Below are 26,488 nucleotides of genomic sequence, written 5' to 3'. Positions count from 1 at the left end.
TGAGACGTGGTAAGAAGAGTCTGGCCGAATTTGTTACAAACGTCAATTAAAAGCCAGAGCCACTAGACTTGTTTGCCGTGGGAAAGGATAATGAGTGTCTGCATCACTATTGGGACAGCGTTGGGTGGCGCGAGTGGGAGCTGCTAGGTGGCCGGCTTGTATATTCGGTTACGACCGTGGCTCTGGGTCCAGATCAGATTAGATTGTTTGGTCAGGACGTCGGTAACTAAAAGGTGCTATACCGGGTGCTTTTGAGTCGCGACAGCCCCGGTGCCTCGTCTTGGCTCGTCTGACTATTTTGCCCTCGTATCCTGCTTTCCATCGAAAATCGCATGCCAATTTTGATATCCTCGCATATGGAGACTGGGGGATTAAAGAAACGTCACCCAGAATAGAGTTCCGTCTCATCAAAGTACAATAGACTTTACTGTTTGTGTGGAGGGTCATTATTTCCGAAATGCACCAAGATCATCAGGACGCGCAGCGTATCATTCGATCACAAACTCCTCATCTGGCCCCCTCCCTTCGCTTGGGGCCATCGTCAGCGCCTCTCCATACATAAGCCCATGAACGTAAGCATCCCCAACCAGCATCACCCTAGACCCATCCTCAGTGCGCCGAACAATATACGGCGTGTCCGCCCCATAAAAAATACAAACCAGATCGCCCGTCTTCACCGCATGAGGCGCCAGGCCAACGCGGCCGCCCTCCGTCGAGATATAACACCGCAGCATCGTTATCTTACAAAACTCTTCAAACATCCCTACGGCCTCTTGCATCTCAACATTTTCCGCACCTGGTTGAAAGTCACCTTGCAGAGATTTCACCCAGGCTACATAAACGTTCATCAGGTCTGGCACGCTGCCGCTGTCCGCATTTCCACCCCTGCTAAGCACATGTCGGACACGGTCCCACCGGTCAGCGATTAAGGTGCGACTATGCGCGTCTAACGCCTTCTTGTAGTCTCCGTAGACTGTCTTCGCGACTTCCCAGCACCAGGAATCGTACAGCAGCCTTTGGTCGTTCCCGACGCCTCTGTTGGCCTTGTTTACCAACGTGCCCACGCGGTGGACTTTGTCGATGACGAAGCCTCTCACTTTGAGCTGGTTAAATGCTGGTGATACGAAAAAAGCGTCTGGTTTGTTGGGCAGACCATCCGTGTATCCGGCATTGTATCGCTTGTTCCACAGTTGTACTATTCCTTCCTGTCGCATCTCTAGGGAGTGAGAGAAGTTTGGGCACCAGGACGGAACGTTCGGGTGTCGTGGCAGGAGTGCCACCAGCGAAAGCAGCGAAAGCCGGTCGTCTTGCAGGAGAAACACGCGTACAAAAGCCTTGTATGCATTGTGGAAGTTGGACCGCGCGTGGTCCGAGTAATCGGCCAGGGGTGCAATCGCCTGTCGCATATGCGGCGGCGCGAGCCCAGCCAACGCCCACACTCTGTCGACTGGCTCAGTAACCTGTCTCTGGCACGACCACAACAGAAGACGAATGAACTCGTGGGTGCTAAAATCGGTTTCCACCAACCCCTGTATTCTATCGCGCCACCTCCCCAGCTCCATGATCCCGCGAGCACCGCTGTCGAAGTGTTCCGCCAGCCCTGGATCCGCAAAGTTAAGACTTATAGCAGTGAGCCTAGCCACGACGGCACGGAAATCATTCCATGAAACGGCTTTATCGCCGCAAACAAGAACCAGTTCTCGAGCCATCAGGATCTCAGGCACAATCCACAGCCGATGAAACCAGGGTCGGCGGAATAATTTGGCAGTGGCGACCCAAAGGGCGGCATCTGCTGGCTGTATTGACAGAGTGCCCTGTGAGCTCGCCTGTTCAACCTCCGCAGCCAATCTAGGTAGGTTGGAGATGACTAAATCACTTTGATCCGCATGTTTACCCAGCCAGCAGAGAACTTTCTGGGCTCTAGAGAAGATCCGTGGGATCAAGGCAACCTGTACTGCCTTCTCGACTGGATCTTTCTGGTTGATGCAGATACCATCAATCCAGATTAGGCTTCCATGCGGTACGTATCCGTGCAGGTTATTCAAAGCCTCCAATATGTGCTCTGATATTGAAAAGCTTGCCATGTTCTCACTGTAGTATTGGCAAAACATGGCTCTCGTCATTATTGGACGATCCCACGCGTAAGACATGGCCGCGTAGGGCGGCGCATTGTCTATGTAGTGATCTTCCAAGGAGCACCACGGGTAAACACCGGGCAGGACAATCTTGAGAAGTCGAATTTGACCCTCTTGGAGCGGTCGATATTCGAACGCAGTCTGAAGATCGAGGGCGTGGTGGGGCTGCTGGAACCCTAGCTCAACTTCGCTGACATCTCGTGGCGGTCCCACGATCCGTGGGTTGGAAAGGACTATGCCAGGACCTGTAGCAGATCTCACTTGTTCTGACTTAACTGCAATCTTCCCTTTGTCTTGGATTCCCTGGGAGCTTCCCCTCTCCTGGGAAGTTGGTGTATTAGACTCATCGGGCGATTTGGCCGGCCCAGTCACAGTCTTCGCCTGGCTCGCTTGAAGGCTTTCGGTCTCTTGGGAACCCGGTGTGTTATTCCCCTTGGACTTTTTGCCGAGTTTGCGCTTCAGTGTGCTTCCTAGCCCCATAATCTGTTATGTAGATGAGACTCAATGGGGAAAATTCACGTGCTGTCGCCTTCCAGCTATATACTTGAAGATCAGTCTTGATGACTCCAATTGACAACCATTTGTAAGTTAGCCTCGCGCGGGGTGAGCCTTGGCTGTGCCGAGAGGCAATACGAGGGCACCAAGACACGGGGTGAAAATAGGCAACCCAGGCGATGATCTTAAGGTTGCCAGTCAGAAGCCATATGCATGACTACCATACAAAATAAAATGGACATGACACAACGGGTATATTGTGCGGAAGAAATATGTTTGTCCATGGTTTCAAATGCCTGAAGCCCTGTTTTTCTGCTTCACATCACACCCCGTATCAAGTCAAAGTATTAAGCAAAAAAGTCTAGCATACTGGCCTGGAGGATTGAGTTTAATACACTAGACATTCTTGATACGTTCCTACCAGCTCTATGCACAGGCAAAGCCATCCCGGTGATTCATGGTTAGAAAAGCATGTCCATAGAACGAGCGATATATATAACCGCGGCACCTTGAACTCTAGACCGGTATTTCCTACTTTAGTATTAGTAAACCAATAGAATCAATATACCATCATACTAATTTCAGAAATAGTAGACAGAAGAAGTCCAATTATCTGAAGAAGAGATCATATAGACATGCAGTCATAAGGTCAAAGACAAACCTCCCAAACCGACAACAGCACACCCAGTCATCCCAACCCACCCAAGGCGGTGAGCTCCCCCCAACACAGCTACAAAAACCCCTCTGCCCCCCACAACAATTTTCTTCCCTTCTTTTTTTTTTTTTCCTTTCCAAGCGCCATCCCACCAATGCTGCGTTTCTTTGCTACACACGACGAAAAGATTTCCACATCTTCGTCACTCGGGGTCTCCCCGAGTACATTCGCAAATGAGAAATTCGGAGGAATCTCGAACACTGAACCCGCCTTCTTTCCCCTTTTTGGGGAAGGAAGGCCGGTACTGCCCGCAAGGGCCTGGTGTGACTCAACACCTGTATCCGGCATCAGAAACATCGGGGCTCCTTTTCCTTCGGGGAAGAAGCCCCCTGGGAGAGTCGGTGCAGAGATTGTGTGTGCGGAGTCGTATATCGATTCAGCGCATGACACTTTAGTGCAATACGCGGCATGCTGTTTCTTTCCCTTTTCGTCTTCCTTATGGAAGGTGGGGGGGGGAAGAATGGTATCATTCGATTCCGATTATTCTGGTGGGATGGCGCTTCATCTCTTTTTTTCTTAGGTCGGTTTTTTCTCCCTTTTATCTACTCGTTTGTTGTATGAGTCTGCCTGTCTTTGGGTGGGTTTGTGCCGTTGAGGTTTATGAGACTGGAAAGAACTTGGTGATTCTCGCTAATGTGTGGGAATCTTACCTCTCAACACGATGTGTTGGGTTGGTTTTAGGTTGTTGTTGTTGTTGTTTATGGCACGGGCTTTTTGATATCGGTTGTGGGTGGTTATTTAGATACACATAGACTTATTAAGGTCAATGGAAGATATTCTCTCTCAACTATCTTTCTATATTCTATATCTCTTCTCTATGATAGCGCTCAGTATACTGCGAACTACAGTAATGATCATAATGGTCCATAGTCTAGTATATTATGTAGACTCAAGGTCATCTGCAAACATTCATGGGATATTTCGAACTTCAAAACCAAACAAACAAACATAAGCAAATCAAATCCTGCTCCCTCTCGTCATCGTGAGTATGCTACTTTTGTACGCGCGTATTATATCTGCATCTAGTCCTCATCTCCGATCTGTACCAATCAGTCAGTAACATGTACACATTAGACGTAATGAAAAAGAGGGCAAATCTCACCTTGGGGGCAAGGTAGAACCGGAGGTGGCCGCTGCCCAGGCCGTACTCCACCAGCAGGGGCACCTCCTGCGAGAGACACAGGCGGACCTTGGCGGACAGGTTGGTGGCCTTGCAGAAGTTGACCAGGTACTTGAGGGAGAAGGTGAGGGCGACGGGTTCTACGAGCTCGATGGAGACGTTCTGATCGGGCTTGTCGACGTTCGTGTGCTGGCGGATGGTGACGGAACCGCTGCCTATATCACCCTGGCAGGAGAACTTGACTCCCTCCTTGGTGGCCTCGATAACCACTATTTCGGTTAGTATATGCTTAAACAAGAACAAAAGAAACCACCAAAAAGATAATATAACATACCCGACTCAGACAAAGCGTTCAAATCCCGGCAGATACGCTGAAACTCAGCCGCAGGCATCTCCACCGTAGCGGCGTAGTCCGTCTCCGGGATGGCCAGGTGCTCCTGGTCGATATCCATGAGCTTAATATCGTACTCGCTGAGACGGTCGGTCTCGGCGCTCTCGAACATGAGGTTGACGGCATCGGGCGAGTCATCCGCCTTGAGCGTCAGGATGTCTTCGTTCTGGGCGGCGCGCAGCACCTTGGTCAGGGAGACCAGGTTGATACCCAGCGCGATGTTGCGGTCGCACCGGTAGGGCGAGAACCCCTCTGCCTTCAACAGCATCGACACCAGCGCCACGTGCGAGTTGTCCATGGCCTGGAGGGCGATTCCCGAGTCATTGCAGTCGAAGTTGCAGTCTTGAACCAGGTCCTTGATGGCGTCGACGACCTGTATATACCAATTGAGTTTGTTAGTTCTGTGCGAGTTCGCTGGTGCTAGCTTGGGGGTCGTGGGTGGGACGTACGCGCTTCAGAAGACTGGCTTGTTCGAGGCGGGCTTCCAACACTAGTTCGATTGTTAGATATAGGCCAGCTTTTGAGGCGCTGGTGGTGTATGCTTACTTTTGATGTGTGTGTGTGTGTGTGTGTGTGTGCGTGTCCGAGTATCGATGCGGTGAAGGATAGGCGAGGTGACGAGGATTGGTAAATGAATTAAGGACTGGATTTCGTCAGTATGGAGGAGAGGGAAAGAATTGAGTAATATGAGGTCTTACAGAATAGGAGATCTGACAAAAAACAAGAGAAATAGGTGGGATGGAGGAGGAGTAATTGGATGAATTATAGACCACCAGGCTGGCGCGTTCGAGAGCCGAAAGAGTCAAAGTTAGGAAAGCCGGTGGGGAAACGCGTTCGCGGGTCGCGTTCGCGGCCTGCCGCCTATAAGCCATATCACCCACTTGGGTTAGCGCGGTGTATATGTACCTGAGGCAGCACCCATACTCGAGTGGGCTGGTATTAAAGTAGACAACTTGAGGACATGCTGCTTCGAAGCTTGTTTATTCCCAATTATATACAGAATTTCCTGGATTATAAATCCTGGAATTCGTCTAGTATTTCCCCAGCATGATGTATACAGTCCACAGTATACAGACAAAAGAAAAGCCAACACTGCTCAGTGTACGGCAACGAGAGACATAATCCAACAATGGCAAAACGAGACAATCAATACTGTACAACAGAAAGATAGACAAATAAAAGGTAGAAAGAAGGAGCACAATAAATAAAGTGGAAAAAGGTAAAAAAATAAAAAAGATCAAAAGATCAAAAGATCAACGCCTCCAACACCAGCCCGCTCTATGCACATGGGTATCAACCTGCCGCTGTGATCGATGGTTGTGGTACGACCCCGTGTCTCAGGGCCTCGAGTAGCGCTAGGTGGTAAAAAAAAAAAGAGAACCGAAGGGAAGGATGGGGAGAAGGCTCGACGGGCTATCAGACACTCGTGACCCGTTTGGACGTCCCCGCTGGCCGTTGTTTGATAACCATCTGCAACTCCTTGAGCATATTGGTGTTGGCATCGGTATGCTCACGGCCCGCCGCTTGTTTGGCGCGGTCCTCTTTGACACGCGCAATCCGCTCCTCTCGTGTGAGAGACGCTCGTTTATGTCGCGCCGGAAGCGCAACAGCTTCGTAAATCTCGGCCTCGTCCATGATGCCCGATTCCGGCCGACCGTCACCATTCAACGCTTTCAAGGCATCCGACGGGCTGCCTTCAACCGCCGTAGCGCCCCCAAGACTGGGCGTGGGCGACTCTGGGACCTTCAGATTCAGCCCGCTGAAGCCACTACCCGGCCGAGACCGTTCCCCGATGGACTGTCGATCCAAGCTCATCACCAAAGCCGACTTGCCGGATTCCCACTCTTGGAGCAAGCTGCGGATGTCCGTCCCGATCGACTCGTACTGGGACATGAGGTTCGACTCGAACTCGGTAGCGTCCATACTTTCAATGTCGGCGTTCGAGGCCTCCCGCAAGACATGCATCTTGGCGTGCAGAGCACGGATCCCTTGGGACAACGAGTTCAGCTTTCGGTATTGCGCCCGCAGATTATCCTTGTTCGGGGACGCTGTCGGTAGTGGAGAAGGAGGGATGGCATCGCCTAAATAGTAACAGTCAGCAACGTTCCTCATTCATTCGACTCGTGTAGCACATACGGTCCTCCTCATTGAGGATGTTACTCATTTTCCGTATATTGGCCGCCGTGACCTCGGCCAAATCCCGCATCTGTTCCACAGCGGTGCTCCATCGGGCGATATCAGTGCCGCCACCGTCGGCCCCAAACGCCAGGAGGCAGCAGAGGATGCTCTTTCGCACAAGATACAGCCTACCAAAGAGGCTTCGCAGGGCGCGCAACGAATACTGGTCCTCGGTTTCTCGCTCGGCAAAGGCGGTTTCCGCCTCGGCGAGTTCCTCATCGGTGATGTCATAGATATCGTGGTATTTCGCAAGATTGTCGGTATCCGTCAAGGGCTGCAGGGTGCGTTGTGCGCGGATGTACCGTCCTAGCATAGTGTAGAAGCATTCCGAGACTGTCCGACGCAGCCTCAGACACCTGCGCGTCTGGGCCTGATCCTCCAGTCGACTGATCGGGGGTAATGGGGTGCTTCTATAGGCTTGTCAGCGGCCTGTGACTCGGATAAACGAGTAATCTAAAGTGATGGCTCACATGCGGTAGCCCCTCGAGACCAGCTCTACCTCCTGAATGAAGACGACTGACGCCGACGCCGCCGAATCAAATGCCTGTGCATTGCTCACGAAAGCGATGGCGCCATCTACCGCTTGGTGGCGTACGTACTTGACCCACTGCCGCTTCGCAAACGCATAGAACAGCACTCCGATGACGGGAACCAACACCAGCAGAACTCCGACTTTTCGAGGGTTAAGCCCGGAACCCGTCCGAGATCGACTCCAGTGTATAAGCCATGCGATGGAAAACGAGGTTGAGGCGGTGACGACCGCTCCCTGGACCCCGAAGGCGGCGGACATGGACGGCGGATCCGTCGGGTGGGCGTTGGAGAGGACATCGGCAGCGGATGTGTACGAGGGGGCGCTGTGTTCGTTGAGTAACTGCGATGCCACGATCACATAACCAAATTGCTCCAAGAACTTCTCGTTGTCGCTCTGGCCGATCTGCGAGTTCAACACTGCCTAAACAACCGAAACGAAGTCAGTACCTCCGCACATCCGCAGATTCTTCTGCCATAAGCATACCATGCAAGCGTCGTACAGTTTCCCCAAGGCTGCCCCCTGACGAGACGCCCTCAGATCTAGCGGCTTGGGGAGTTTGTTCCTTATCCGATCCTGAAACTTCGACGCGCCGCGGGGCGCGAAATTGTTTGCGCTGATATCAGAGCCATCATCGGTACTTTCATTTTCCTTCACCGGCCAATCTGGATCGTGTTCACCAGTCCCTAAGCGACCACCCGTTATTATTTCCGGTCGGACCATCGTAGAACATTTCCACTCACCGTGAAGGTACTCGGCCAAAGGAGAATTCTCATAAACTAGGGCTTCCATCACCTAGGAACATGCCGTTGCGGGCGTCGATCGAGAAAGATATACTAGGGAGTGGAACCGTAGCGAAAGTGCGACAATTCGGTAACAGGCGGCAAATCAATTCGAGAATGGGGAAGGACGAGTCATATAAGAGAGCGCAGAGTTTATCGTCGGCCCATTTCCGTCCAGGTCCCAGGGCGACAAAGGGAGTGGCGGTCGAGGGAGAGAACCACCGAAGGCGCGTAAGGGATGACGACCGTTCACGGGGGAGAGGAATGAGGGGGACGACTGATGGGATGTCGGCAAGCGTAGTCAGAGATGTTGAACCCCTGACAGTTAGGACAACTTTGTCTTGCAGTAGTGGTCTAGAGAAGATTAAAAAGGGCGCAAGAAAAGACCAGGATTAGAAGAGAGCGTCAGGAGTGAGACAAGAATCTGCAAAGACAGTAACGGGAAACAAGAATAGGCAATCATGACAAGAATAACATTGAAGGCGAAAGAGGGTCTCTGGACGGTCTGGGGAAGGGAGTTTAATTTGGCCGCCGGTCGAATCGGAGGACGAAATCACGAGAATCCGGTCTGCCACTAAACTGGATGGGGGAAGGTGGACGGAGGTCACTCCTGTTCGACTTTTGGTACGGCTTAGTAGTCAATTGTACTGAATGATACAATATTCTACACATGTATACTTTATTGATTTCTCCCATACACTTTCATTAATCTAGGTTTGGCCTCATGTCTTTCCCCTCCTCACGTCTCGGATCTCATTATACACCTCGGTCGTCCATGTTCATTTCTCAAGGATGACTACATGTGGATGCGGGCGTCCATGGATATTGGATATTAAAAATACAGTAACCCCTGGCCACCGCATGATGCCGACTAGGCGGGGAAAGGCCGAGGTCCCATCCCCCTTTCCCACTCGCGGTCAGATATCAGCGATCTAGGCCAAGAAGTGGGTGACTGGAAAGTAGGCACAATACTAACCTGACACTAGGGTTTCATATCGACCGTTCAGGAATCGTGATTCTTGCCGCCAGGTCGATCATCCCCAACTCTTTGGAGCTCTCTTTAAACCCGGATATCTACATCATGACGCCGGTTGCGGTCCCAGAACAGGCGCACATTACTATTCCTGCATATAGTGCATGCGAGATGAGCCACTAGCTTTCAGGAAAATTGACCCAGCCTTCTTTTTGTTAAAATGTTTTGGATTTAAGCGCGTCAGTGATGGAATATATGAAACTCCAACGTTGGACTATATTTGGACTCGCATGAACTCAAACCCAATCAACCCGCAACACCCCATCGACGCTCCCTGCGTCAAGCCACCAAATCTGCACCTCGGCGCCTGTTCTGACGCAATAATCAATAGAGTTCACAGATTTACCCCACGATCTGATTGGCGATCATGTGAATCATGGTTTAATACTGTCGCCTAGTAAAGCCAAATGATCGTCATTCTATCACAAGGCTGTCTGATGTTCAACAATCCTCCTAGGACCTCGTTTGCCCCTCTATCTACGCCGCGACGACCTGAAACGAGAGCTGGGAGGGCCAAAGCTTTCCACGCAAGGTAGCAAGCGACAACCTTATTCCATGTCCGACCATGCGTCTGCACGGCCACGAGCCTTGCTCTCACCGGTTTTCATAGCCACGATCTGTGTCAGGCTGATATGCAGTGTGCTTGAACGAGCCACCGCAGGCGGGATAGAACGCATCCTGACGTAATATAAGCAACGTAGGGGTAACAATATTTTAATGATTTTTCCAGGTATGTCACAGAATGATTAATGCGATTCTTTCGTTCGGAGATTGCACTGTCGAGAAGACCAAGACGAAAATCATGCAGTTGGTTCCCAGCAACATGATTTTCTGAGTTGAGAGCAAGCTGGAAAGCGCATTCGTGCCCTTTCAGAGCTAGTCAATGCTTCCTGTTGCTTTCCCGACGTTATGGTGTAACACTTCTCAAGAAGCGCTCTATATGGCATTTTAGTGAAGCTATCTGGATTGTATATCATTGAATGTGTCAAAACACGTCTTATAGTTTCTTCTGCTCGTCCAGCCACACTTCGGCCATCTCATAACGGACTGGCTTTATTAAGTGAGACATGCTTCACTGAGGCTCTAAAACTCATTAAGTGCAGTCGACTTCTAATAGAGAACCCCAGAACATAAAAGTAGTTAGAGAAATCCTCGAAAAGAAGGCCCAAGTTATATGAACCATTTGTATATGTAGCCATGCTTTTTTCAAAAACCTTAAGGTCAGTACCATGGTATGATTGGGAAGCTCCGCGGCATTCCTGGTCAGAACATACTCGAGAATACTCAGCTGGATCTGTTTTCAAAAGACGACCATACATCTATTTCTTAACAGGTGCAAGCCTTCGAGCGTCTTTCCTCATTTAAGTTATATCGAATCTTGGAATTGACGCGTGCAACAACTGCTTCATAACTAGGCATATTCTTCTGCTTCGCTACGAGATTTATGTCATCTCTAGGACGTGCATGAGGCTATTGCCCAAATAGATGTAGTAAAGGCAATGCGGATGGAGCGTGCTACGTTGTGTAGAGTACAGACGTGGAAACTCTTGTGAGGACGGTCTGCAATATCAGCCCTTGGACATTGACATATTTGGTTCAACTTATGTGATGGACAATAATAGCTTGAGTTGCTGTCATTCAATTGATATATAGTGGGAATTTTGTGTAGTCAGTCACACTGCGCCAACAGGTGCATGCTATTGCCTGCTTCTTTTGGTAGAAGAACGATTGATCTGTCCTAGTAAACGATGGTGCAGATTCATCATTACAACAGGGACTAATTCTTACCTGAAAGACAAGTCTTTGGTTTGCGTCATACAGTCTTACTTATGTATGGAACTTTACCCTGGACGAGTAATTGACTGTCGTACTAAGCATTACGTGAGGTATTCACGGAATCGTTCCTTTAAGGGCATCAAACTCCAAACTCGCATCACATCCTGCTCCATCTCAGTCTGGTGTGCTGACAAGATGTCTCTAGCATTATATACAACGACACAGACGACTTGTTGGTATAGTCTGTTGTATGGGGGACAGCAATTGGCAAAGGTGGTTTAGCCAGTTGGGTGCACACCCATCAAAACCAAGAATGCTTCCAAAGATGGAATTAAACTACGCATCCAACTACCTCAGACGTATTCTGGAAAGCGTTGGGGAAGTTTCATGCCATATATGTCTCACGTTAGTCTCTGGTTGTATGACATCTCGAAGGAACGTAAGCTTCCGTTTCTAAATAGGACAGGTCTCCAAGGAGTAGGGCGGGACGCCTTCAAATTTGAACCTTCAGTACGTCAATTCTGTTTAGTCGTAGCTCTTGCTTGCGTTCCAAGGTTTCCCTATGGTCCTCTGTCTAGACCAGTGTAATATGTACTCAAGAGATTAACGCCCGGAGTCCTAGATGGCTTCGTTTCCAAGTTTACCGTGTCAAAGTCTCACGTATTACTCTAATAAAATTGAGCTCGTGTGCGCAAGATTTTGATCTTTCCCAGGAGACCTACCAATAGAAATTTGGCTTATATCTACAGGGCAAGCAGTAGTAGAATGCCGTGTTATCCCAGTTACCGCATCTTCGCTCTCAGATCTTATACCTTCGACGATCCGTCATATGCCTTGTGATATGCCATAGTCAAAACAGTGTGCTCCTTTTCAAGATTGCAGTCTAGGTCATGAGATACAACAGCTTGCCAACTTCAAGGCTTCGTCAGAGAATCGACTCGACTCGACTTGGATATATATGTGGCATCCATGGATCCAAGCAGCAAACACTTGGGGAATTGGCCGCTGATGAAGAATACTTTCATCGAGGCCCTTGTCAACGATACTCAATTTCGGGTAGTATGTAGATCCCCAAAGAAAGAGAACCTCTCAGTCCCCTGTCTGGCTGGTCAGCACAATCTCGAACTGGCAGGGTGCCCGATTACCCAGGCCCCACAGTCCACGTTGCGGGGGCAACCACAACGTCAACATCGCGTCCGGCTCCATTCTTCCTCCTAAACGCTCTCTTTGTCTATCTCGGTTCCCTGGTACTCGCTCTAACCCCGGATCGGCTTATTTTAATTATACGGCATTTATCCAACCCTGGTAAATTCAATTTGATGATCAGATTCAGCGCGGAAACCTTGATCACACACCCGTCAACACACCCATCTCCGATCATTACCCTTTTGTCTCCTCCCCCGCGTGCTTCCTTGCTGCCCACTACTATCCCTCGATTCAGCACCGGGGTTTGCATTTCGCGTGTGGACAGGATTCCCCGCGAAGACGATGTTCGTCTAAGACGACAACAATCAATCATATCGACAAGTGAACCCGCATAGTAACTTGCATCCGTTATATTCACGTCAACACATCATGTCCGGCCTCCTAGAAGACGTCGGAACACCGTGCCCGCCAAAGTCGAGAATCCCCAGGTTGGACCGATGCAGCAACAGAAACACATCAGTCACCAGCCTGTGGGACAGTAGCACGGATCACGGCGACGAAACATGCAATATCGACTTCACCATGGAGGTGAAAAAGCCCGTCCTAACAGGAGCCAGGCCCAAACGACGAACCAAAACCGGCTCGTCCTTTGCGATCCACGAGGAAGACGATGCGAAATCACAACAAGTGACCAACAAACGGAGACGAGACGACAGCATGGCCGACTCAAGTGTCAACCGGAAGACTTCGCTGCTCGCCCAGCCCGCCCAGAGGTTCCGGCCCAGAGTCAGCTTTGCGCCGAGTCCGTCAAAACGATATAGGGAAACTGTTGATCCGGTGAAGCCAGTGCCTACCCCGGAGGCCACTGCGGCAGCCAACCGGGAGTTTTTGGTGAAGATCAATGGCAGCGCCCGGTCGAGGCCCTCGCCTCGCAAGACAGGCGTCCACCGTGATACGGTCTACATCCCGCCGGATGAGACCACCGTGGCGAGCACGTTCATGGATATTTTCAGTCCGGTCAAATCAATTCCGCAGCAATCTGTGCCCGATGATAGCCAGTCCAACTGTGTAAAAGCGCAGTCTTTCAGAAGAAGAAACGAGAAGGAGTCGCGAGCTTCGATCCATCGCCCACCGTTACGACCAAGCTTGAAGATCGCTCAGGAATCAACCACTCAGGTCGACATTGTCGGGAAAAATGGTGGTAAAGAGAACATTCCGCCGGGATCGGTGCTGGGCGAGAAGAAAGTGCAGCCTTACAAGCTCTGGGAACCCCCCGCTGAGGATTTAAAGGCCTCCAAGTCGGTACAGCGCAACTCTGGCGATGCTTCCCGTCAAAAGGTTGTATCAAAGCCGCTCTCCACAGCATCTATAAACGGGTCCCTACAGCGAGCGGTCCTGAAAACCCGGAATAAGTCGGACCAAACTTCAACCGATATTGTTAAGAGCAACAATAGTGTCAGGCAGAAATCAAGCTCAGTGAATCTCGAAGCATCGACCATCTCTAGGGACTCTACCACCAAGCCACTAAGGCACTCGAAATCTACCGCTGCTATTCCCAGGACAACCGTTTCGTCTAGCGTGAGGCGTTTGGATGACGAGTACCCGCTCATTCCCGACAACATAACAACCACGTCAATGTACGAGGAAGACTGGATTTTCCACCAAGAAGCGGTAATATCGCAATTGGTGAATACGCTGATCGGGCAACCTAATCAAACTTCGAGTGTTGACGACCCGGCCATACTCCGACATGAGCTCCTAGGGCTTTACCAGGATCCCTCCTTTACACATCTGTACAAACGCGTTCAGGCATCTGTTCTATATGGAGCTATGAGTATTCCAAAAGATGTACTCATAAAAAATAGTCGACTCACCCAGGACTTGGGGATGAAACGAAAATTCTTGGATTTTTGGACACGGACGTACGATCTCCGAGCTCTGAGGGCCGCTGTGGAAACCATTACTGGAAGGAGGATCCCGACCCCGGTGACACAGGACGCTGGCTTCGACGCAAGAGCAGCATCGGACACCAAACGTGCGCCCAAGAAAAAGCTTGAAGGCTTCCTAGACGCATTCCTGCTGCAAAACCGGGACACAGATCGAAGCGCAAAAGAAACCAGTGGCCGAGATCCGGCTGCAGTAGGCCACGCATATCGTCGCACGGTGCTCCGCAGCATCATGATCATCATACTTCTCGACAAAGGCAGAATGGGAGGGACAACGCTTCCCCGCCGTCTTTTTCTCGCTTCGTCGCCCTTCAAATCATCAGCGGCCGTGTTACAAGGCCTAGCTCGTTTTCTTCTCCCGTCATCAGGGGACATCCTGAAGGCGCTCGGCCATCTGGATTGCCAGTTGGTTTATGAGCAGCATCCACTGGAGGAATACGACTTCCGCATGCACAACCTTGCTGTGGACCTCAGGGATGGGGTTAAACTGACCAGGATGGTAGAGCTGCTGTACCCGCTTACCTCGTATTCGGATAGTATCACAGGTGCGGCCGACCTCACCCCCCAGCACGGAAGCCCATCGCCAGATCGTCAGTGGCCGCTTTCTCAGAACCTAAAGCTTCCCTGTCTTGGCCGAGCGGTCAAGCTTTTCAACGTGCAGATTGCACTGGATGCGTTGGCCGCCACGCCATCGTCCAGGAAGCTTGTTTCCCATGTGCGAGCCGAAGACATCGTGGACGGTCATCGTGAGAAAACCGTCTCTTTGCTTTGGGGACTAGTTAGTAAATGGGGGTTGGCCAAACTCGTGGACTGGGATGATCTGAGGAAGGAGATTGACCGACTCACGCAAAAGGCAATTGCTCTATTTGGATACGAGCAGGTCAGCTGCGCAGATTGGTTCACCGGAGCGAAGTCAAGCAACTCAAAAGCAGAGAACGACGAGTCCATCTCGCTGCTCACACGATGGGTGTCCATTCTCGCAGGGCTCAAAGGTCTTCACTTCGAGAACCTCAGCACAAGCTTTGGCGACGGCAAGATTTATGCAGCCATCGTAGACGAATACGAGGAGTACGTCCGCGGAGATAACCCATCCAATCCTTCGTCCAAGTCTCTGCCCAAGCTGGCATCCCGTCTCCGCGCACTGGGCTGCAGCGCAGAATTCAGTAAGTCCACTTACAAACCCAATGCCCCTGCAAAAGCCCACGCTGACCAACCAACCCAGCGCACCTTGTCCTTCCAGGTCCATCGGGCAAGACACACGTCCTCGACAGCGACCTAACCACTGGAGCACTCGCATTTCTCTGCTCTCGCCTCCTCTCCGCCAGCCAACGAGCTCGAGCCGCCACCGTACTGCAAAACGCCTGGCGTCGCGTCCTCGCCCGTCGCGAACTCCACCTCCGCACTCTGGCCTACAGCGTAGCCCAACACTGCGCCGCTGTCGTGCAAACCCGGGACCGTATCCTCTGGGCACAGAAAACGATCGCAAGATGGTGGAAGAAGACCAAGACGCGTCACCAGCGACGGCAGCGTCCAATTCACAAATGGGCTGGCCGGAAGACCGCGGCCCGAGGAGTCCGACGAATGTGATTGATTGTTTTTCTTGGTTCTGTCAATGTTGTATTCGGACTTTCTTTGGCTCGTTAGTTACTTTATTTTTGGACTGCTTTGTTTGTTTCAAGCTCGGTGTTTCGGAGCAGGCGATCAAAGGTCTTCTTTTGTTTCACCTTATTTTTTTGTTGTCATCACATGTCTTTGTTTATTCTTGTTTTTTTGTTTCTCTCCTACTTGGGAACATATACGTACGTTGGTATTTTTCATCATTGAGCGTTTCGGCATCGATTATATTTTTCCCCTCGTATTTTGACCAGAAGAGTTAGTACTGGAGTATCATTCCACCCACAAGGCAAGATATCTCCCTGCGGTATCAGATACTCAGTAGTATCGGACCAACTACACTCACTCTCACATGAAACGCAAAAGAAAACTAATCAAATCAACAATTCGTCTATAATCCCTAACTGAGTCTCTCCGGTTAGTTCCCTGCCGCGGCTCTAATAGGTACTAGTATGTGGACTTCACAAGGCGACAACTCGGCCTACCTACCTAGCTCGATGTTGTATATGAGTGACTTGAACTATAACTGGCACGCTATGACGCAATTGTCTTCCGACCGGCCTCGTGAGCTGTTTCTGCACTGGTGGAGAGGGTATACTTGGTAGGGACTATATGGTAGGGAGTCTCTAGCTTGGGGTGGTTGGCTTGGTTTGTGTGGGGGGATCGGAATGATCGGACGGGGGTGGGGATAATATCTTGTGTGTGTGGGGTGAGTACGAGAGAGTATATGGATCTTTATGTGGGATGTATACTTCTATGTTACATTGCGTGTCTGGTATATGTTGTTTATATATCGAGTTTAATAGCTACGCCAAAGAGTACAGGAAGAGATAGATGAAGTCATACACATCCTGACTTACTATGTTGTTTATATCCCGGCGAGAGTATACAATACAAACAAGGCCCACCCTGCTACTGCAATTCAACAGACAAAATCACTACTATAGATGCAATGCAAGCGGACAGACAGAGATAACTTCCAGCCTTAGTTACCATCTCTGATGTATTAATCGAATAGCTCTTGCTAAATGCATGCTAGCTCAATACATTTACTTCTAGTGAAAGTAAAGCCATGCACTCGTGCATCGTCTACTGAATTCTCTAAGAATCAACCACCCTGCCGGTCTTCAACTAGTTCAGTATCGGCCTGTCCTCCTTAAAAAATCTTACCCATAACAGACATTCTCAGTGTGCTCTCCCTGCGAGCGGCTGCATGGCGCTGCAAGATGGTAGTCAGCGCCCAGCCAGGGAGAACGTTATTTGGAAGGGATGAGATGTCATTAACTTCCAGACTGGTAAAATGACTGTCTCGTGAGAAAAAAAAGAAAAAAAGAAAAGAAAAAAGAAAAGAGAAGTAAGGAAAAGTCTGAGCATGGACAAGGGAGCCTAGAATCGTAAAACGCTTTTCGATACATGCATCGAGGCAGTGATTCTCCTACAGGAACATTCCACACACGAGAGTGTAGAGGGTGTATGTCAATTCAATAGCCCTAGTAGAATGATCGACCGCACGGCGCCTGGCACCTGCAATTTGAAAGAAAAACTAGGCAAGAAGATTACGGAGTCGACAACTGAGACGCCAAGCGCCAGCCTGTGCATGGCATAGATAAGAGCGGTTATCCAGGCAGGCAAGTATCCAGCAGATGACCAGCGACGCAGCCAAGAACGAAGCGCAACCCGATCAGAGTATGGCGCGGGTTCTAGTTCTTCAGTAGAAGGGCTGCAGTCGATCACAGGAACTGTGTCTATCTGTGTCTGTGTTTCTTATCAGTAGTGGTACATTTCATTACTCCTGCCAGCTTGCTTTTTTAGGTTTACCATATTTTCTATTTGGAGTATATTTTCTTCTGTTTGGCGCATGCAGTGTCACCCGCTTTACCGGCTTCTCCCTGATCGACGGTACATCCGGGCCCGGAGTGGCAGGCGGGCCCCTTCCCCTCCAAGATTTATTGTCAGCCTATTCCCGCCAAGAACACCCCCTCCCACTAGACTTCCGTGTCTGTGATGATCGACGGGGGGTTTGTCTTGGCGGGGGAAGTAGGGAATGGATAGACTTTGGGGATTGTCTAGTTAGGCTCGGCGAGGCGCAGACGTACATCATGAGGTCATACAGTGTTGCTGATAAGAAGGGCACAATTAGGATCAATGAGGCAGGACACGAGAGGTCTTGGCTGAATGGCCGGCTCTTTCGCATTCCGACCGAAGTGGCCGACGGGCTTGGCGGGGAGTTGGACGGGTGGGCGCTGGCTCTGGCTATGACTCTTGGCAAGATATTTGTTGGACACGGAAGGGATAGAGGGCGGTCCATGGGTAGTTGGCGTCTATGTTGGCAGCGGGAGGCAAGGAGGTCGATCAGGGGAATGAAGATGTATACTGTGAGTGGATGGATAACTTGACTGGATGGCAGGTGTACAGCGACTAGTGTACACTCGGCGACCGAATAGGGGCGGGAATGGGAGTCTAGCACCGCCACGGGAATAAATTCCTTCCATCCTCGCTGTGTTATCGGATGACGGAAGCCAGCAAGCGGACAGGAATGAGGGAGACGACAGAACAGGCGCATTGTCTAGTCTTGGCGGGATCATTGTTGCCGTTTGGACATGTGCCAAGCGCTGTTGTGGAACAAACGGGCCAAAATAAAAGTCAACGTCTCACTCAATAATTTAGTTAAAAATAACATTGATAATCGATAAACAAATAAGAAAAAAGAAAGACGGAAAAAGAAAAGAAGGGTTGCGCAAGGAGGCAGCCAGACAAGGAATCTGATGATCGACCATGATGTGCCTTGGCAGTGCTTGGCGGCGCTTGGCGGGATTTCTTGGCAGCAACGGAGAACCGAAAAGAGTGATGGCGGTCGATCATGCCGTGCGATCTCGACAACGAACCTGCCAAGACATCTCTTTTTGGTCTTTTCAGGGCTGACTTGTCCTAATAGGTATGATAAGGGGGACTGAGAATGGGGTTCAGGGACGGCTCTTTATGCCCTGAGAGCACTCATACCGGTCCAATTCCACCCGACGATGCGGATGACCTGGGCGAACGATCGATCATTCTGATTATTGGTGACCTTGCTTCGAATCTTGATCTCAGCAGTAAGGGTTTCAAAGAATGTGACAGTGTCTGGCAAAGCCCATGTGCTGTCTCGCCTCCTGTCTTCAATGTCCGTTCCCCCGTCGCGTACCGTATGTATACCTCCGTTTCTATACCAATGACAGTTGTGGTATTTTGAAGTAATTTTCTATACATACCGTACCGCCACGATGTATGGAATCATTTCCCCTATCTCGGACAGAGATGCTTCGACCAGCTGTACAGAGCTAACTTAGCGGCCGAGTGGTGACCACTAAACAGTGGATAACTAGTCTCGGAGAGCCGAACTTATCGAGCATCAACAGTTCGGGGGCTGGTCTTCTCTCGTGCAGAATCGCCCTGATTCTCCAAGCTCTGTCTTGATTTGGGTAGAGCCCTGTATTACTCATCCACAGTCAACGTTTTAGGCGAAACTAACCGTATTCAGCCGACCGTCATGCACTCAAACCGGCCGTAGTTAAATTAGTGGCGGTCCAACAAGTGCCCCGTGCAGAGTGCCAGTTGGAGACCCGAGCAATTAATCCCTCATACTGAGTTTGGTGGGCTCTCGCTTGTCCTGCGCCGACCTCGGCCTGACCATGAATCCATCACAGAGGGCAATTAATCACTATCTCGCTCGTATCTATGGAGCCTCAGGTTGGTACTCGGTAGGAATCCGTGCATCGTACCCATTGTCCCGTTGTCTCCCCACTTTCTCACCACCAGCAAGTCATCTTTTCCCTCGATGAATTGACAATGGATGAATCCTATGATCCTGTCCCATGTCCAGTCCACAGCTCCAGTTGCAAGTCTAACAGGAACGTTCCACCAAACTCTCCACTTCTTCTCTTAAACAACTTACCATCTCCACTCCGGAAGCCATACTGCCCGGCAACCCGCCCCAGCCATTCGCGAACGAACGCCCGGGGGAAGCTCCAACCCTAATGGCCTGATAGGACCGGCTTTCCCTGCCCCTTCGCGTCACCGGTGGGAAGCAACCGTATCAAGCGGTCAAACGAAAAGCTTGGGAGAGGCTGGCGTAAGTTGCGCGATGCTGTGTTTCTGCTGTGCTGGCTCGGTATCCTGCCCACGAGGGAAATTAGCCATCGCTAGTGAGATTCTTGTGCCGTGTAGCGCCGCCGGATGCTGCTGTAGCTGCTATTTTCTGCTAGTCACGACTATAGTAACTTCATGCATGCACCCCGAGGAGGGGTGGGCGAGAGAGGACCCGCCCCGTCTAGGTAAAGCAAAGAAAAACGCCCCGTAGATGGCATGGACCCTATGGATGGATGGAAGGTGTCAAATCCCTGTGGGAAAAAGGGGGGCCGGAGACCCATGCTCCTGCTGCTGATGCCGCTGATGCTGCTGCTTCACGAGAAGCGCAATTTCACCCCCGGTGGACCGTGGTCGACGGGTATGGGTGAGCGACCTGTCGGGTCGGAGTGTTTCGAATCGCGTAGATCTCTGTATGGAGTCAGTCACCTGCTGCGTCAGGGGGGGGGGGGGCCGTGGGGGTGGGAGGACACTGCGCTGCCAGCTCCAAACGGGGAATTATCATGCGATTTGTTGATGGAGGCCCTGTCTGTCTAACGTGGGGGTCGATCTGTCGGTTTCAAATGTTTCGAAACTTTGAACTTGGATTGACTTGATGAGCGTGGGCCCAGGGCTGACATGGTACGTTGTATACAGCACCCTACGCCGAGGTCTGTGGACGACTCGAGGTGTGTTGAGGCCTCGTGCACGGAGCAAATCGCCTCGTTTGTCTGTTATTTTCCCCCACTGGGGTTGACTAGAAGTTTAGGAGTAGACCGCACGGTGGGTTCACCGAATTGGCTGTTGATCGAGCGGGTCAGATTCGGTCAGGCATGAATTACTTAGATAGGCAGTAGTCTAGTCTACTGGAGGTAATTGGCGCTGTTCAGCAGCATTATAACAGTAATACTGATGGTAATAATAGTGACAACAATCTACAGTAATAACACACGATAATCATGAAGGCAATGATAATACCAAACCGTAAGGTAGTGCATGTAAACCAGACAAGACGAATAAGAATCTCCGGATCAAAGTGGGGATTATCCATAAATTGCAAGAAGCTTGACCACCTGGTGCCGGATGACCCATTGCAACCCTGAGCGCATATCGGGTTAGTAGATAGTAACTTAGGTAGGTAGGTAGAAGAAAACTCGTTCGGTTGAAAGGGTAAAACTGGAGACTGGGTTGCGAGATTAATGAGAATGGTGAGATTCTTCTGACCGCTTCTCCGACATCATCGATCATCGGGCACAGAGATCTGTCGTCACATCGCCTCTTTCTTCTTGTTCTCTGTCGAATCCTGTGCTTCATGTGTCACACGTTATGGGATCATTTCCCATTTCAACTAACAGTCGTATAATATCAACAGATTGGTCCGTTATCAGGACTATCATCGGCGATGTGATTTCATTATGGATACAACTGTGCACACGGGACCAAGGATATGCGACCGACCGGGCGGCACGACACGACAGCTTGGCACATGGTCGCTCGAGTGGCGTATACATCGCCGAACATACAGTAGTCAGCACGGAGTACTCAAGAGGCGAGACAAGTACACTGCCACTCAATCGATGAATGCCTAAACACTAGGTAGGTATGAATATCACTCAACATCATCAGACCTGCCAAGATCAGCCCTCCCCAATCCTAATTCCCAATTTAGAACACCCAAATGAATGTTCATCCTGCGATGATCATGGTGGAGTACATGCTGAGATGGCAGGGGGTGTGCCACTGTGCAGGCTGGGGTTTGTTCAATGGCAGTCTGCCAGTTTGATGCTGCCTACACTTTGCACATTTGTGTACGTACGCTATCAGTAAGCTGTCGTCATGGAATAGATAGTTGTTACTTGTAGCATCTTCATGGCCTAACTAGTTATCTTCTTCCTTCGTAGTCAGCGGTTATTTTTGATTTTCTGGGGAATGCGTCCGATCCCGATCGCACCCTTTCTGCTCCGACGATCCTCCACGGTGTTGTACGGCCAAGACACGCTATTCTGCCCAGACAGTAGTCATAGTGATAGTAGGAGTCAGGCTCCAGACATGTGTCCTATTATTGATCCTAACTATTGTCTTGGTTTGTCTAACAGGATGTATCCCGGCTCGTCTTAATATCCTCGTACCTCGTACCTAGATACCTAGTCAGATACCTAGGTACTTGCTGTGCCCCCGACTTGCATACCCGCTTAGCATAGCCTCGGTGAGCATTGAGCAAGGCAAAGTAGCAATGCCCAGAGGGAAAACAGCCCCAACCTAGCACGAGTATGATGACAGGCAAAAGTCTAATTCCCCGGACCTACATACTACCCATCATGCACCTCCCGTGCGAGGCCGACTCGATAGCGTCATGGTCGGATGATTCCGTGGACGGGATGCGGGATGATGATGGTAGGGTCGCAGCGAGAGCGGTAGGTTAGGTGTATCTAGTAAGTAAGTATGTATGTATCGGTCTCGATCACATAGTCACTGAAGTAAGGGGGTAGAAAGAATGTGAATGAATGCTTCGTCAAGGATTCTCTTGCAGCTTGCTTCCATTCCATTCCTTTTGCCTTCCTTCGCTGACAGATACCTTCCTCCAAGACAACTCAGTATAGATCCAGGCGTTGGGAATGATAATCCGGACTTGGATGAGGTGAGGATCGGGAAGGATCGTCGAGGGTACAGTCAGTTAACAGTTCACATAACAGTTCCCGGTACCTCTGTGGGTATTTTTCAGTATCCTCCGTCAAATACGTCATTGGTATTAGTCACGTACTGTGACAAGACCCTTGTAACCGGCTGGTCGGCAAGACTCGACTCTGGGCACTCAGTTGGGGGTTCTTTCCGCATTGAGCAGGCTGAGGGATTGATTGTAATTGCCAAGCCAAGCAGGAAGGGCTGGGTGACTAACTATTACCTACCTACCGACGTCGTTCGAACTACTTATTATCTACCTACTGACTCGCCCAGAACGGATTGAAGCCATTCACAGGTCAGTAGACTAGCAAGTGCGCATAGGGCGCCTACAGCACCTTCCCACTCGAGCTAGCAGCATAGCACCGGGGGACAATCAAATAGAGGGGAAGCTGGAGATAGTGGGAAAAGGGAGTGAAAAGTACGGGGCTGACAGACAAGGGTTGAAAACAGAAACTGGGCCGAGCGTCTTGGGGCTAGCCCCGTGGGAAGTTGGGGTTGAAGAGGGAGGTTTGGAGTTAGGGCGTCTCTCCTTGGTCCAAGGCAGAGTGAGGAGGAGGGGGGACACGGAGTTTATACACCAGTCAGGCGGATTCAATATGCGATCGAGTCATATGCCTCTGTCCACTCGGAACCAGTTGGTCCATAGGGAGGCAACTAGGTAGGTATAGACCGCGGGCGTATACCCAGTCAATAGCGGGATAAGGATGCATCTGTTGGATGGTCTGGACTGGATTGGTTTCAAGTGTTCCGTCTCCATCAGAGTATACCAAGTACGAGGCCTGGCTTTTATTCAACATCTTACGTAGTGCATAATGTGCCGCTGATAAATAATGAATCTCGTGAGTAATAGGAATGGATAAGAAGTGACCTTGGTGAGCTCGGGTTTGGTTACCGCCGTCTCGACAGCGTCCATCATGATGTTAATATTAATAATGACAACCACTGCCATGATAAAATGACAAATAAGGAGTACATCAAGATCAACCTCGTTCTTTGCAACCCACGAGGCTAACATGGATAAACTAACATCCCTCTTTGTCAGTAGTACGAACTACTCTGTCTCCAGTCCCTCGCATCCAGCCTGCGAGAGAGCCCTGATAGTGGAGGACTGATCTCACGTTTGACGGATTCCAGAAAAGTACCAGAGTACTCCGTACAGTGGATGAAACTGCAAGATTAGTAGATACAGTTACCATACTTAATCTTCCGTACCCGAGTTTACTGCGGGCATGGCATTAGTCATTCGAGGCTCCCGTCCAAGATGGGGAATTACCCGATCAGGCTAGCGATCTGTTTTTTTTTTGTTGCGAGGTGTCTGGCGCCCAAAATGCCTCATAGTTAGTCAAATGTTAGTGAGTTCTGAATGAAACCGGCCTGTAACCTTCCTGCCGTGCCGTCCTTAAGAGCTGGTCAGCCTTTCTTCAGATATTCAGGACTTTTGTCTTCTGTCTGACTTTTTTCTCTTCGTCTCTTCAGGTGGCATCTTCCTTCCCCTCTGACTGTGTGACATGGGGAAACAACTAGGGGGGTCAAACAGAACAGTACCAATACAGTACTGGGGTAATTTTCATACTGATCGTAACCGCAGGAACAGATGGACGCAGGGATTTTTGCCCAGCGAAAAACGACCGGGTGGGTCAAGGCTTGGCGGGGTTGATTGGACCGAGCGCCCTTGGTGGGAGTTGGCCTGCAGAAGGAAAAGAAGCCCAAGAGAAGATCAGAAAACTGTATTTCCATGGTGGACAGTGGATTTCTTTTTTCACTCACCTATGTTTGTTTTTTTTTTCCTGTCATTTTTTTTTCTTTTTTTCTTGATGGTGGCGACCCCTGATCACCGAGACTACTTCTGCCTCACTGTGCCCTCCAATTGTCTGTCTATATTGTACGAATTATCAAAGTATACAATGGAGTAATAAATTGGGCACAGTAATAGACGGTGCAGTAATAACCTGAAAAGGGAAGGAGGGGAATTCTTTCTTTCTGTTCGTTCATTTAGAAATTAATAATAAAAATCATATACAGGATGGTACTATCTTGGTACAATCCGGTACAAGTAAAACCGAAATTCTCAAACCAATCAACAAAGCAACCCGGACATGATCCTGTCCTCTACCCGTTCTCCCGCCCTGTCATCATCAAAACCACAGATTGGAAAGATTTGGTACGAAATTGACCTAGTGTGGTTTCCCTTCTTACTTGTTCACCAAGAACCACATTCTTTTTCATTGATTTTATTCTATTTAATTTTTTTTTAATTTTTTTTTTTGTTTCCCATTAAATCATCTTTATTTCCCCCATTTTAATTTTATTCTTTTTCACTTTCGATTTTTTATTTTTTTTTATTTTCTAATTTTTTTTAACCCACCCCCATTTTTTACTACTTTTTTATTTTCCGATCCTCTTCACATTCCTTTCTTCCTCTCTTTCCTCTTCCTCTTCCCTCCCCCCAAACTCTCACATCCCACCCTGTGCTGCCAACACATTACCTCTGCGTCTCTCTCTCGACGCGTCTTCTTCTCCTGGCGCTCTATGAGCTGCCATTCTTTGAAGAAGGCGTCAATCCCTTGTCTTGGCCTGCATATGCCTACTTCAATCCATCCATTACTTGATCCTCTTGTATCCCGGCTCTCTCTCTCTCTTCGCCCCTCCCCCAACATGAGTTTTATATCATGACAATTTGCGTCCTTGGCGGGACTTCACTTGATCTGCTGCTCGAGGTCGATCGCTTGCACGATTGATCGATATTGAGAGTTCCTTTTCCTCGGACCTTTGCTGCTGTGTTGTATTTTTGGACAAGTTGTGATCCCTATCAATATTCACTATTACCCGCCGCCACCCTCAAGTCTATCGATACCGGCCGACCATCTACAACCCATCACCCCCTCTCACCCTGTACTCTCTATCTCGAATCTCTACCTTCCTGAAATGGCTCACTTGCGTGGTGGTGACCGACCGTTTGCCTCTATTCATAACTTTCTGAAGATGCTGCTGTCGCCTCATCAAAACAAGGCCTCGCAACAAGACGCCGACATGCCCGAAGATATCGATGAACCCCCCGATCACCGCTTCCTGAACTCCGGCCCGATCAACATGGACGACGACAATGTGGTCTACGTGAAGGCCACTACCGCCGGGACCGATCGGCAAGAGTCCCTCCTCACCCGTGCCCTTCGGAGTAGTCCTCTCTCGAGCCCGTCAGAGGAACTGCCCTCTCTTCATGAATCCATCCACTACCGTGCCTGTCAGTACGGCACGGCCAGCGGCATCTCGACGGATGAGTTGACCAGTGACGGAGGCCTCACCAGCCTCTCCCTGTCGAACCCGAGTCCGCCGCTCCCGACCCAGTTCACCAACAGATCCGCCGTCCCTGAATCTCAAAAATCTACTACCAAGGAGGCCGGCGAATCGGCTATCGAAGCTAACCTGGGACGCAAGCGGTGCATCAGCTTTGCATGCGGGCGTAAGGCCGAGGAGCCGGCACCGACATCGCAGCCCGCTGCTCAGACGACACCCAAGAAGCCCGAAGTCGACCAGACCCCGACAGAGTCCGTAAAGCGGAAGACGACGCTCACGTTCGTGTGCCCCGCGCGGGTCCCAGAGACGCGACGCGACCGCTCTCCCATCCGTACTCCCGCTCTTCGATCCCGGTTACGCGGGTCACCTGCCCCGATGGCCCGTAAGGCGTGCTCGGACGCAGAGGCCACGCCAAAGATCTCGGTAGCTCCCCAGCAGAAGACTGACTCCTCTAGAGGGGTTCCCACCCGGGGGCTGGGCAAGTTCGAGGAATCCGAGGCTACCCGTTTTCACGAGTTCGCTAGCTCCGAGGAGGAGGATGACGAATGGGT

General features: G+C 50.3%; 5 protein-coding genes across 5 annotated transcripts; 2 read left to right on the top strand and 3 right to left on the bottom strand.

Annotated features, from left to right (window-relative positions):
- Nucleotides 1–488: 488 nt before the first annotated feature.
- Nucleotides 489–2,615, bottom strand: BDW47DRAFT_132872 (heterokaryon incompatibility protein-domain-containing protein; the record flags this gene model as incomplete). The annotated part of the gene is made up of 1 exon (XM_024817682.1): nucleotides 489–2,615. One exon carries the CDS (start codon nucleotides 2,613–2,615, stop codon nucleotides 489–491), a length of 2,127 nt encoding a protein of 708 aa, XP_024670245.1.
- An 814-nt stretch (nucleotides 2,616–3,429) lies between these two features.
- Nucleotides 3,430–4,122, top strand: BDW47DRAFT_109021 (uncharacterized protein). The gene has a single exon (XM_024813364.1). The coding sequence runs from the start codon at nucleotides 3,440–3,442 to the stop codon at nucleotides 3,863–3,865; it is 426 nt and encodes a 141-aa protein (XP_024670244.1). The 5' UTR covers nucleotides 3,430–3,439; the 3' UTR covers nucleotides 3,866–4,122.
- A 245-nt stretch (nucleotides 4,123–4,367) lies between these two features.
- Nucleotides 4,368–8,286, bottom strand: BDW47DRAFT_118887 (proliferating cell nuclear antigen; the record flags this gene model as incomplete). The annotated part of the gene is made up of 8 exons (XM_024815268.1): nucleotides 4,368–4,385; nucleotides 4,448–4,734; nucleotides 4,800–5,229; nucleotides 5,306–5,346; nucleotides 6,281–6,937; nucleotides 6,993–7,444; nucleotides 7,505–7,986; nucleotides 8,050–8,286. 8 exons carry the CDS (start codon nucleotides 8,284–8,286, stop codon nucleotides 4,368–4,370), a joined length of 2,604 nt encoding a protein of 867 aa, XP_024670243.1.
- A 4,443-nt stretch (nucleotides 8,287–12,729) lies between these two features.
- sha1 (putative calmodulin-binding protein Sha1) lies at nucleotides 12,730–16,185 on the top strand (the record flags this gene model as incomplete). Its single annotated transcript, XM_024815267.1, has 3 exons — nucleotides 12,730–15,409; nucleotides 15,469–15,774; nucleotides 16,124–16,185. 3 exons carry the CDS (start codon nucleotides 12,730–12,732, stop codon nucleotides 16,183–16,185), a joined length of 3,048 nt encoding a protein of 1,015 aa, XP_024670242.1.
- A 1,001-nt stretch (nucleotides 16,186–17,186) lies between these two features.
- BDW47DRAFT_52298 (uncharacterized protein) lies at nucleotides 17,187–18,619 on the bottom strand. The gene is made up of 3 exons (XM_024819226.1): nucleotides 17,957–18,619; nucleotides 17,665–17,791; nucleotides 17,187–17,615 (listed from the first exon to the last, which is right to left on the bottom strand). The coding sequence occupies exons 1-3, from the start codon at nucleotides 18,421–18,423 to the stop codon at nucleotides 17,337–17,339; spliced, it is 873 nt and encodes a 290-aa protein (XP_024670241.1). The 5' UTR covers nucleotides 18,424–18,619; the 3' UTR covers nucleotides 17,187–17,336.
- Between the last annotated feature and the right edge of the window lie 7,869 nt (nucleotides 18,620–26,488).

Source organism: Aspergillus candidus, assembly GCF_002847045.1.
Source record: "Aspergillus candidus strain CBS 102.13 unplaced genomic scaffold BDW47scaffold_37, whole genome shotgun sequence".
Lineage (NCBI taxonomy): Eukaryota > Fungi > Ascomycota > Eurotiomycetes > Eurotiales > Aspergillaceae > Aspergillus > Aspergillus candidus.
Note: the sequence above shows the minus strand (reverse complement) of the source record. Positions and strands in the feature narration are given on the sequence as shown.

Bases quoted from the DNA above. Each gene is read 5' to 3' on its own strand.
- BDW47DRAFT_109021 (XM_024813364.1), top strand. From the start codon at position 3,440: ATGCTGCGTTTCTTTGCTACACACGACGAAAAGATTTCCACATCTTCG.
- BDW47DRAFT_52298 (XM_024819226.1), bottom strand. From the start codon at position 18,423: ATGCGCCTGTTCTGTCGTCTCCCTCATTCCTGTCCGCTTGCTGGCTTC. The intron at 17,792-17,956 runs GTACGTCTGCGC...TTGGAGGGGAAG, and splicing joins ACACTGTATGACCTCATGAT to GGGCCCGCCTGCCACTCCGG. The intron at 17,616-17,664 runs GCAAGCTGGCAG...TAAGAAACACAG, and splicing joins AATATGGTAAACCTAAAAAA to ACACAGATAGACACAGTTCC.